General features: G+C 30.3%; 1 protein-coding gene and 1 long non-coding RNA gene across 12 annotated transcripts in view; both read left to right on the plus strand.

Annotated features, from left to right (window-relative positions):
- LOC118439808 (uncharacterized) overlaps positions 1–3120 on the plus strand; it is a 3708-nt gene extending 588 nt beyond the window's left edge. Inside the window, exons 1-3 of the long non-coding RNA XR_004837656.2 lie at positions 1–328; positions 1702–1758; positions 3000–3120. The exon at positions 1–328 is cut by the window's left edge and continues 588 nt beyond it. This is a non-coding gene — a long non-coding RNA (uncharacterized LOC118439808). The remainder of the gene's footprint in view (positions 329–1701; positions 1759–2999) is intronic.
- A 680-nt stretch (positions 3121–3800) lies between these two features.
- LOC118439797 (uncharacterized) lies at positions 3801–12968 on the plus strand. 11 transcript variants are annotated; one of them, XM_035861940.2, is made up of 10 exons: positions 4474–5733; positions 5936–6039; positions 7388–7839; positions 7909–8186; positions 8279–9424; positions 9531–9835; positions 10286–10402; positions 10514–10682; positions 10773–10877; positions 10986–12968. In XM_035861940.2, exons 2-10 carry the CDS (start codon positions 5943–5945, stop codon positions 11332–11334), a joined length of 3018 nt encoding a protein of 1005 aa, XP_035717833.1. In that variant the 5' UTR covers positions 4474–5733; positions 5936–5942; the 3' UTR covers positions 11335–12968. The 11 variants fall into 11 exon arrangements, with proteins under 11 accessions (XP_035717826.1, XP_085511620.1, XP_035717833.1 ...); XM_035861936.2 differs by having other exon boundaries at positions 10274–10402; positions 10496–10682; positions 10986–12967; XM_035861938.2 differs by having other exon boundaries at positions 10274–10402; positions 10986–12967.
- The last annotated feature ends 201 nt before the right edge of the window (positions 12969–13169 follow it).

Genomic DNA, 13169 nt, shown 5'->3' on the forward strand with positions numbered 1-13169 from the left:
GAAGAGAGAGAGAGAAAGGACATTGTATAAATAGCAAAATTTTATAGTGACTATAAATTCTTCGAGATAAGAATAATATCGTAATAGAATATACTTGCGGTGTATCTGAAGCAGAGTCGAAATCTTCTCCAGACAGGTTTCTCTTCTTTTAAGTATAAATTAAGTAAGAGAAAGAGAGAGAGAGAGAGAGAGAGAGAGAGAGAGAGAGAGAGAGAGAGACAGAGAGAGAGAGAGAGAGAGAGAGAGAGAAACTTATGCAAAACTCAACAAAATGGAATTAAAGCTGGAAAAGTTCTACGCAGCCCAACGACGAAAGGAGATGTTTGCGGTAAGAGTAGTCGAGCATTCTGGGTTAACGTACTTATCGCTATACCTCTTTTCCTTTGACCCTCTCTCCCTCCTAACTCTGGTTATCATCCATACTACTATATGTCGCAATGCTATTCTCCCTTTCTACTCTCTGTCACCCATCACAAAGATCCCCTCTTCGACTATACTAGAACAAAGCTTCCTCTACATGCTGTTGATGCTTTCAATCAAAGCACAATACGCAACCGGTAAGGATAGAATCGATAATCATGTATGCCTGCACTGAAAATTCCATATATATTCCATATAAATATGTATATATGTACATATATATATATATGTATATATATGCATAAATACACATTTACAAATGTAAATATATGTACATACATATATGTATATATGAACATGTGTATATATGTATATATGTATATATGTACATGTATGTGTATATATATATATATATGTTTGGTTATACATTCATACTACTATATCTGGTACTGCTATATTCTCTTTCCACTCTCTGTCAACCATCACAAAGATCCCCTCCTCTTCGACTATACTAGAATAAAACCTCCTCTAACGCTGTTGCTGGTTTCAATCAAAGGACAATATGCTACGGATATGCATAGAATCGATAATCATGTATGACTGTAGTGAAAATTCCATATATATTCCATATACACATGTATATATATATATATACATATGACATATATAAATAGATGTGTGTTATGTGTGTATTATTTTATCGCGATACCTCTTCTTCCACCTCCCGCCTCTCTCTCTTTATTCTGGTCATACAATCGTGCTACTATATCGTGGTAATGCTATCCTCCCTTTTCCATTCACAGTCACACATCACGATGATTCCCTCTTTGACTATATTAATACAAATCTTTCATGTTGTTGCTACTTTCAATCGAAGAACAATAAGCGATGGGTAAGGACAGGATCGATAATCATGTATGCCTGCAGTGAAAATTCCGTATATATTCCATATAAACATGTATACATATGTACATGTATAAATGAACATGTACATACACGTATATATAAATCAAACATGTATATATATATATATATAAATATATATATATATAAATATATATATATATATAAATATATATATATATATAAATATATATATATATAAATATATATATATATATATAAATATATATATATATATAAATTGATGTGTGTACATGTTTGTATTATCTTATCGTGACACTTCTCTTGCCCATCTCTCTCCATATTCTGATTATACATCCATACTACTATATCGTAGTAATGCTATTATTCCTTTTCATTTACATGTCATCCATTACGAAGATCCGTCCATTGTTTATATTAGAATAAAGCCTTCTATTCATGTTGTTTTTATTATAGATGCAGCTGATATTCAAAGGACGAGATCCGACGGCTAAGGATAGGATCGATAATTATGTATGCATGCAGTAAAAATTCCATATATATACCATATAAACATATATATATATATATGTATATATATATACACATGTATATACATGTATATACATGTACATATATACATATATAGATATATGTATATGGATGTATTATCTTATCGCCACACCTCTTTTCCTTCTCTTCTCTCTTCTTATTCTGGTTATACAAACATTCTACTGTATCGTGGTAATGCTATTATCCCTTTTATTTTCTGTTACACATCACCAAGAGATCGCCTCGAATTGACTATATTAGTACTAAATTTCTGTACATGCTGTTGGTGCTTTCAAAAGAGATTAAGCGACGGGTAACGATAGGGTCGATAGTCATGTACGCTTGCAGTGAAAATTCCATATATATCCCATATATTCCATATATATTCCATATATATATATATATTTATTTATATGAGACATCTATATATATAGATGCCTGTATATGTGTGTATTATCTTATCGTGATACCTATTCTCCTTCCTCTCCCTCTCCATATTCTGGTTATAGAACCATATTGATTGTATCATGGTAATACTTTTACCAATTACAAAGATTTTCTCTTTGTCCATATTAATACAAAGCTTCTTGTTAATGCTGTTTCTGTTACTGATGTTTCTGATAATCAAAGAATAAGATGCGACGGGAAAGGATAGGATCGATAACCATGATGATTGGAATAAAAATTGCATTTATATTCATATAAACTTGTTTATATATGTATATTCATATATAAACATGTATAGATATATATATATACATGTATATATATATATATATATATATGTTATGTGTCTATTATTTTATTACGACATCTCTTTTCATTTCTTTTCTTATTCTGGTTATACATTCGTACTACTATATCCTGGTAATCCCAGTTCACTCACTGTCACTCATTATGAAGATTCAATCTTTGTCCATACTAACACAAAGCCTCTTGTTAATGCTGTTTCTGTTACTGATGTTGTTAATAATCAAAAGACGAGATGTAATGAAAAAGAATAGGATCAATAACCATGTATGATTGCAGTGAAAATGCCATTTATATTCATATAAACATGTACACATATAGATGTACATATATATGATTATATGTATATATACATATATTCACATATATATAGATGGATGTATATGTATATATATATGTGTGTGTTTGTGTGTTGTGTTTGCATGTATGTATATTTAACCATCTGATTGCATATCAAAGTTTTTTTATTTCAGAAACAGTAAAATAGGAAAGCCAACGCGCGTTACTTTTTTCAGAAGTATTGATCCATTTTGTAGAGAATATATTTGTTCCATCGTTGTAACTGATGGAGATTGTGAAGCAATAATAAGTTGGGTCATTAATATCTAATAAATGTGAACTTGAAAATTTCGTTATTTCTATTTTTTTTTTTTTTTGAATTCTCATGATATTGTTCTAATAATATTAATTTATATGATAATTTTCAAAGCTAATTCAAAAAGGTTACGATCTTTTATCAATCAAGCACATGGAGCTTTTCGAATATGTCGTGTGCTTTCTAATGTATGTATGTTGCTGATGGTAAGTTCATTGTATGCATGTATATGCGTTCATATGTGTGAATGTTAACGTGCACAAGTTTCTTACAGCTATGCTCTGTACACTAATACTAGCACGCTTTACGATCAATAGAGGAACGTCACTCTCGGCCGTTTTCGACATGTTCCGTTGGGTTCCCCTACTATATTCGTCCTCCAAGACGACGACCAACCATTAATGACCACGCCTTGCTTGCGTGCTTTCAAGATAAAACTGGTTCTTTAAGGCGAATACGTGCCTAACATTTCTTAAAGGTTCTCTTGGTTACGTTTATGTTGAAACGACACACCCCCGATTAATGTCTGTATGTGTATGCGTATGTATGTTGTGTATGTTGTGTATGTATGTACGTAGTTAGATGCATACATAGATGTATATATAAATGCTGCAGCTACGATCGATTAACCAATTTAAATTTATAATTTTAATGTTCGTCGTTCGTTATCACGTTACAGGAATGAAAACGAAAAATTTGCAAAATAGAATCAGTAGTTCCGTAAATATTGTTAAAACTTGCCATTGTTACGCTTTACAAAAAAATAACAAAGATAGACGATAGTAAATGGCAATTGGTAACAAGGAACTCACTTGGTTGAGGATTCAGTTGGGACAAATCCAAATGGAAAAAAGGAATAATATGGAACTTTGGAGGAGGAAGGGAAGAGGATTCGTATAGATACAATAGGGTAAGTGAATGAAGTTCAAAAGAAAAGAAGATAGGAACGAACGACTGGGATCGAAGATAAAAAGAAAAAAAAACGGTGTGTAGGAGAGAGGGGGGGGGGAGAGAGAGAGAGAGTGAGAGAGTAGATAGAATGGAGAAAAAAGAAAAAACAGAGTTTATCCGGGAATGTAGGAGGTACGCTGCGTCAATATCGCTTCATTGGTTCCCCACCAAGCTTTCAAATGCATATTAAGTTGATTTTATTTTAATTCGAGTTGTTTCCCATCTCTTCCACTCGTTCTCGCTTTTTCTCTTTCTCTTTTTATCTACCCATCTCCCTCTCTATCTCTATCTCTATGTTTGTCTCTCTTTTCCTCCTCCCTTTCCCACACACACTCTCTCTCTCTCTCTCTCTCTCTCGCTCTCGCTCTCTCTTTCTCATTTTCTTCTTTCCTCTGACGAAGCGAGCCTGCCTACAGTCATATGCATCTGGCTGCTCTCCCTTTATACTTCCGCCTAGTGTCATGCAAAGGGTTAGAGGAGAACTAACGCATGCGCACGTTTAACCATACAAGTACGCAGTCGACAACGAACCCTCGAAATCTTCATAAAGGAACGCTGTATCAGAGCTGACGGGGGAAAAGGTAAGCGTGATGGGAGAGCTGGTTGGCAGGTTAAACGAGCGTCATTCCTACGAAGAGTAAACGAGTGGTAAAAAGTGGGGGAAAAAGAGGGAAACCGCAAGCGTCCCGGAGTGGGGAGCGAAGCCCGCCGTCGGCTCCCGCTGCTCCATGCTCGCCAGCCCGCGTCCGCGGGCGCGCGCGTGCGCCCTTACAAGATACAACGAATCTGAACCTCTGACGTTGAGCCGCGCTCAACAGTCCGGTAAGAATTCACGCTGTTGTTTGTCCTGTTGCGCGGTTTCATTGTGGTGGCGCCGCTATACTGGCGGCTGAATATAACACGTACTAATAATAAAATTGAGATAGAATAAGTTAAAGGCGTCCGGTGGCAGTAAAAACGTCGATTTCACCATCGTTAAACGGTCGCCGCGTCAATGTATCGTACAAAGGAATACGCTGTGGTCATGTTATAACATTGTCAGCCATATTTGATCATATGCAAAAAAAAAAAAAAAATAAGAGGAATGTTAATATCCTCCAAACGATAAGAAATCTTCATCGCATCGTTTGTTTATGTCGTTATTTACGGATCTTTCTCTCCTGTTGATCGATGTGAAAAACCAAGAAAGAGAAGATCAGAAAGATGATCTCCTTGGTGCGAATGGATGATCTTTGATCACTGTAGTGCGGTGAAGAAAGAAAAGAAAAGAAAAGAATACAAAAAGAGATCGAAAAGATTTGGCGCGTAGTCACTTTGACTCACGTTGGAAATTTATCCAGCGCGCGTATTTAATTGGCCCCATTTCTCCTGAATATTGGGTACGAATTCGTTACATCGATGTAAAATCTATTTGTTCGTATGGCCTCTTAAATGTCGAATAATTGTCATTATTGTGTTTTGAATTATCTATATGTGATTATCAACGATAAAGATTATAATTATTTTTATACTTGAGGTTCGAAAGATTCGATGAATACAAGCCATTTTTTCGAATGTTTCGTTTTGTTATTGTACGATGTACAATAGTGTTCGCATGCGAGTTTCCAGATGAACTTATGTTGTTAACTTTATGAAAATTTTCATTGTTGGCAACAATGCCTGTAAGTACTCTATTTATATATATGTACATATATATATATATCTATCTTTTAGTCTAATAAAAAGGAAAAGAAGCAAAACAGTGTAGTCATATTTATGTAAATAATTGTGTATGGCATGTTTAAAAACGTTGCAAGTCTTGTTATAAATACAACTAATAAATTGATAATATTTAATAAAAAAGCTTTGTATTACTATTTACAGATTGGAAATGAATGATCCATTAGAAAACCATATTAGAAAATTTGGATTGTCCAAAAAGGATACAATTTATCACGATAATGATGTGGATTTTCTACAGACATTTGGTATGTGATCATTAATTAAAATTAATAGAAAAATATTATATGTTCATGTAAATAAATTACACGAATGTATATAAGCCATAAGGATTTTAAAAGGAATATAACGAGTACATATAACTTTATATGGAGCTGTTGTTTCCTTTCTATCAAAAGAATATATAATATCTATGAAAATAGTATGTTATTTTGTTTAATGAAAACTTATTGAATTTCTATTTATTTAATTTACTTCTTTTTCTTTTAAATTAATTCTTTTAATCCTTTGGCTATGCCATTACTGAACATTTTTTATTTTTCTTTAATTCAACCATTTTTAATAAATTTACATAATATAAAACGAATGGTTTTTTTAGAAAATATATTATCCAGTAACATTTCAAAATAATTTATATATCTTATAAATTTAAATTAATATTTAATTTAACAATGAATTTATATTTAGTTAATAGTCATAGCTTTAGTCATTATGAATATTCATTATTTGCTATTTTATAAATAATTTCATTATTTGCTTCCTATTATTTAATTAATTGGGAAGTTTGCTTTACATAAAATATTATATATATATATATACATATATACACACACATACCATTATATTAACGATTTACATTAGAAATCTATTAGAAATATATATCTCTTACCTTCTCTTATTTTACGTTAGTTTACGTTATATTTCGATAATTTTTTTGTATCGTTTGATCGTATTATTTTTGTTATAAAAAATAAATAAACGAACATTTCAAATATACGACAATACATCTACTCGGCGGATCGACAAGCCTCGTGTTTAAGATCGCGTTAATTCGAAAGTAATTGTGGCGGGAACTTTGTATATCGAGTATATGAACCAATCGGATTCCTTCTTTAAATGATATCGATCTGTTGTCCCATTTTCATGGCAAAACAAAAATCTACTTGGGTGTTAAACAGTTCGTATATACAATAAAAAAAGTCATTTTCCGCATTAGTATTATCGTACGTCATTATAAATATAAAATACATTTATTGTTTACATAGCATCAATCCTGTGATAGTAGAGCGTTGCAATTTTGATCGGTTAGTGAGTAGAGATAAACGAGAATAGTATGCTCAATATGATCAACGAATCATCTGCATGGATGATGTAAAACGTTGGTGACATTGGTGTAATCAATTCATAAGACACGAAAGCGCGGCAAATTGTGTTAGGTATTTTTTTTTTTTGTAGTATCAACGAAGAAATATATCTATCTTTTTTAATCTATTTATAAATTTGTTAATATAAAATGGCGGTTTCTGTTCTTGTTCATTTTTAACTTGAATATGATACTTATTATAATTGGAAATATAATTCTGTGTATTGTTACAGGTGAACAAATAGATAAACAAAGCCCACCGTATGATTTATCCAGACAATTGTTCCAATGTGAAATTTGTAAAGTACAATATACAACGAAGAAACAATTACGAACACATATTTTCACTCATTTAGGAAGGCCTCGTGTAATACTTAAGAGAGTTACTAATTTAGAAACATTGAACAGAAATTACAACGATACGTATTGGTTGACTTCAGAAAATAGTCAATCTCTCAAATTAAAACTTAAGAAAACAACATATACTGATCCTCTTAAATTAACACTTAAGAAATCATCGGTGTCTGAGAATTTTATTGTTGTCAATACTAATCATAATTTGAACATAGGTAATTACTCTACAGAAGACGTGGCAGGTGCAGAGGATAAAAATGAACAAACAGATACAGAAGATACAGAAAATTCAACTGAAGAAACATTCGAAAACGTGATGGTAGATCAAGATGTATGTTTTTATAGATTAAAAGTTATTTAAGTTTTTATATTGTCTAAATTATATTTCAAATTTCTATAGGATGATTATGAGAAATTTGAAACTGATAATGATAATGCTTTGGAAGGAAACGAAAGACGATCCTTAGATATCAATGAAGTTGATTCTGGAGTAGGGAGTGATATGGCAAATATATCTGAAAAGGAAGATCAAAACATTGATGATTTACATGGGACAGATCATTATGATAATTCAGGAAAAAGGTATTTAGAATCAGATGATCATGAAGAATCTGATGCCTTAGAAGCAACATGCAGAGAAACTATAGAAAATCTAAAGATGTTGGGAGAACAATCAGGGTAACTTATGATTATGTTAATGTATTTATTAATTGGTTAATATATTTATTAATTGGCTAATATATTTATTAAACATATGAAAACGTTTTCAGTTCTAGAACTGTGAATCATTTAATTATTTCTTCTGTTAATGAAGATGATGATACGGCAAATGAAGTAGATATGATACATGATCTTGAAGAAAATCCAGCCATAAGCATTATTTCTAAGTCTTCCACATTTTCTAATCATTCTGTATCTGAAGATGATCCAAAACAATCTACAGAGACATCAACTGGGTTTAATTGGAATCAATCGTCTACTGATTTAACGCATAAAGATAAAGTTAATTTAAAGGAGAATGAGGCACAAGGAGAAAATTCAAATGAAAACAATATTGAAAGTTCTACTTCACTTTTGCAAAATTTTTTAATTGAACACCAAAGACGCAATCAAAGTGAATCGATATCAAGTAGTCTACCGCCTGTTGAAACTGAATATGTTTCTCTAGAGAAATTAGCAGAAACTGTTAATACATGTCGTGTTTGCAATGAAAAGTTTAAGGATATAGCACATCTTGATGAGCATCGTAGTAAAGCTGGTCATTATCATTGCAATATTCCAGATTGTGCCAATCTTATTTTCCATTCGCCAGTAGAAGTTTCAATGCACAAGTCTCAAGTGCATGGAACGTCACTTTCTCCAAATGTTAGTCAATTATCACCACACTTAAATACGAATTCTCCTCATTTAAATCAAAATTCACCATACTTATGCCGAACATCTCCACAGTTGAATTCGCATTCGCCACATGCTCCGTCTATGGAATCTCCATCGCAACTTAATACAAATTCTCCATTGACATCTCCTCATCAAACAAATTCTCCAACATATACTACAGCCAATACAGGCCAACAAATAATACCACCAGTTAATTTTGAACAATTGCCAGCACCTGTACAGCAACTAGCTCAACAAGTGCAACGTATGCCTCTTCCACAAACACAATTACCTCCAAGTCTTCCACCAGGAGCTAATACTATGATACCAGGACCAAATTATTTTGTACAGCCACCAGGAAGACCATCATTATATAGAGTTCCTGGTCCGCAGAGTATGCATTACCCTTCTCATTTATCTCATTTATATCCACAATATGGACCTGGTCCATATCCGCAGATGACACCGGCACAAATGCATCCCCAACTTCCTCAACCAATATCACGCGGACGATATCCGTCGGCTACACAAAACACTAGGTAAGATATTTTAAGCTAATTATAATCTTCAAAATGTCTATTTGAATATGTTAAATGTATATGTACCAAGCTATAGTAATTAATATTTATATATGAATTTTATTAGGGCACCACGCATACCTCAAAGTGGTGTAGTTCCTCGTCAACGTTTAAAAAGACCAATGCAACAAACAATGCAAGTACAGCAACAACAACAACAACAAAATAATTCTCCTTTAAAACAAAGAAAGATGGATGTTTTAATGCCAGATAGAAATGAAGATGCAGATTGTCATGTTATTGCACAACAGAAAAGAAATGATGGATTACCTGTAATACAAAATGTTCAAGGAGCTACGACACAGTCAACAAATAGAAATGATTCAACAATACATCTTACGGATTCAATAACTCTTAGTGTTAGACAACCTGGTAAGTTGAAACTAATTGTGTTGTAATATTCTGAAGAATATTATTAACATTATTTATATTATGTTTTATATTTATTTCATACGATATTATTATTCAAGGATGTTAATAATATTCTTATTAAATAATTATATTTTATGATGCTTGAACAATTATTTTTTCATATTTTTATATATCAATTTTATATAATTCTAGTTTTCAATATTTTATGTTGATTAATTTCATTGAAGTGCCTCTTCTGAACAATAGCTTTCCATTTTATTTTTTTACTTTCTATTTTTTTATTCAGTCATTGTTATATTTCATTAATTTTTAAAAATGTTTTATATATTGCTAATTGAATTATTGTACGTTTTACTATATTTCTATTTTACCTAATGTTAACATTAAATATTGAAGAGGTATATTTCAAAAATATAGAAATGTCTTACTAATCAAAAGGTTCTACCTCAGCTCAACTTCAAAATACAACAAATCCTGGTAATAAGAAGTCTGATGCAAAGGCCGTAGCAAATGTATTAGCAGCTAGAGGTATTACAGTTACACCAGCCGCAAATAAAAATAAAACAGGTGAACAAAATAAACACCAATCATCAGTACAACAACAAAGGCCTACTTCTAATCAACCATCTTTAAATGTCCCATCTCTTAATTTAAATTCAGCTATTTCTATTGTACCAGCAAATTCACAAAGAAAGCAGCAAGAACAAGGTCAATTTGCTGTTCCTCAAAATAAGCAAAATAAATCACCAATAAATGATGCAGATCGGCCACCTAGACCACCTACTGTAGATTTAACGCAAGATAATCCACCTCAAGTACCAGCTATACGACGAGGAAGGCCTCCAAGGTATGGAGATATATATATATATATATATATATATATATTTATTTATTTCAATTGTATTTGATTTTCTTGAAATTTATATGTTTATTTCAGAGCAACATCACTTTATTGTCAAATGTGTGATAAAAATTTCCAAAATCAAGAAATGTTATCACAGCATTTAGCAAATCATCGATTATTAAATAAACTTAATCACAAGTAAGTTCTATTATTTTTTATAATATATATATATATATATATATATATATATATAATTATTAAATAATTGTATATAATATTAATAAAAAAATCTGTATTTTTTTGAAGGTGTAATTTATGTACTGCTCAATATCCATCAGCTCATGCACTAATTTCGCACAAACAAACTTATCACCGGGAACCTGATCCTACGTCACCAAATGGAAATATAGAATTGGCTATTCCAGTTGTAGATCTAAAATCTTCACACGTTTTGAATCGCTTAACAAATTTGGGGATTCAAAGTTATATACCATTATCACAATTAAGTGCTCAAACAGGAGGATATTTTGGTTTACCACTAATAACTATAGATGGTGCTAGAAATCCTAATACATGTAATTTAGGCGCACTTGGTGCTACATCGGTACTGAGTATTGGTCCTCTCAAACATTTGACTAATACTAATACGTCATAACTGAAAAAAAATTCTTTGGTGATCATACTATGCAGGATCTTTTATTTTTATTTTTTTCAAGTTTTTCACAATCATTATTTTTTAACTTGGATAATTCATATGTTATATTGTTCTTTCCATGACTTGTTTTTTTCTAATCTTTCGTTTTTTTTTTTAATTTTAATTTTTTCTTTAGAAATATGTATCTCATGATTTAGATTTATTTATATAAATCTGAACATTGATACAATTAAATGGATAATATTTTGTCATTATTTGTTTATTTTTAAGGGGATGAACATTTTCAGAATTATCAATTCACTTTTCAGAAGTATAAATTTAATTTGTATAATTTTAGAATAACACAACAGTATTCTTAAATCCTAAAAGTTAGGAAAACTTCTCAATATGTTTACAATAACTCTGAATGGTCCGTGAAAACTATAATCAATAAAAATAAATTATGTACTGTGTATTCACATATTCTCCACTAATATAACAGTAAATGGTGTATTTCATGTGTAAATTTATCAATGTAATGTATTTTTTTGAAAAAAAAGGGAGAGTTCAGTAAAATTTATTAACAGGCATTTTCACATGGAAAATTGTTCTTTTAAGAAGGTGCACTAATAAATATTGAAAATATTTATAATTTTTTGTGCTTGCACAACATTTTTCCATTATTACAAACAATATTAAAAAGTGAATTCTGTTAAAGTCCCTTTCAGTATATTTTATTATTTTATTATTTAAATGCATTATTTTCACAAATATTGACAATATACTATCATAAAATGACAATTAATCAAATAAGATGTATTGAAATACATGTTTTAAAAACATGATAATTGTGGGTAAAGAGCTTAGGTTTCTAAAATTAAAAAAAGAATTGATGTAAAATTTAGATTAAAAAAAGTGGTGCGGTGCAGCACTTACGTTCATGTAACTTGATGGTGTTGAAAATCAGTATTGATTTGAATATGAAGTGTGCTTTGTTAAAATATTGTATGTTTCAGTATATTCAATATGCAATATTGAAAACATATCTACTAAAATAATTGTAATTAATATATAAATATAAATATTATATTTAGTTTTGTTAAAAGTTTGCGATTAAAACAATACGTTTTATAATTATTTTTTAATTAAAAATAGACACATTATCTATATGTTAAATCTATAAATTATATAATTTTAACATAGCACACTAGTAGATAATTTTACATTATATAGTATAGTTATAATTAACAGTATATATATCACATATTACATATATTAATGATATATGTAATAATATTACATATATTATTAAATAAATTTATTATTATATACAATTAAATTTTTGCTCTAGGTCAAAGAAAAGTAATCTATTTTCATAAATATTGAACAAAAATATAATAAATTGAAATTGTATATTATTTTAATTTGGATATTTACTATCGCGCGCTTTTTCAATGTTATTGAAAAGTTTTTGTATTTACAGCAATTTTTATGTACAAATGCAAAATCCACAAAGTTGCTGATGTATCTAAAGGCAGAGTATTTTTTGCTAATTTAACAAGATAGTGTATTTCGAAACTTCTAATCGACGATTCATTCTTGTTATATATATATATATATACACACATATATGTACATATGCATATATATATATATATATATATATATATATATATATATGTATATCTTACTACTTGCGTCCAATAAAAAATAAGAAATTCAGAAGTTATGAAATTAAAATAGCGCGTTACTATATATTAATTATATAAATCTAACAAATTTAATTTATCGTTTACATTTTGTATTTTAAAGTACGATAATGAATTGTATATAGATATCTTTTGTGAAAAGGGACA

Source organism: Vespa mandarinia, chromosome 2 (genome assembly GCF_050613455.1).
Source record: "Vespa mandarinia isolate Hongniang chromosome 2, ASM5061345v1, whole genome shotgun sequence".
NCBI classification, from domain to species: Eukaryota; Metazoa; Arthropoda; class Insecta; order Hymenoptera; family Vespidae; genus Vespa; species Vespa mandarinia.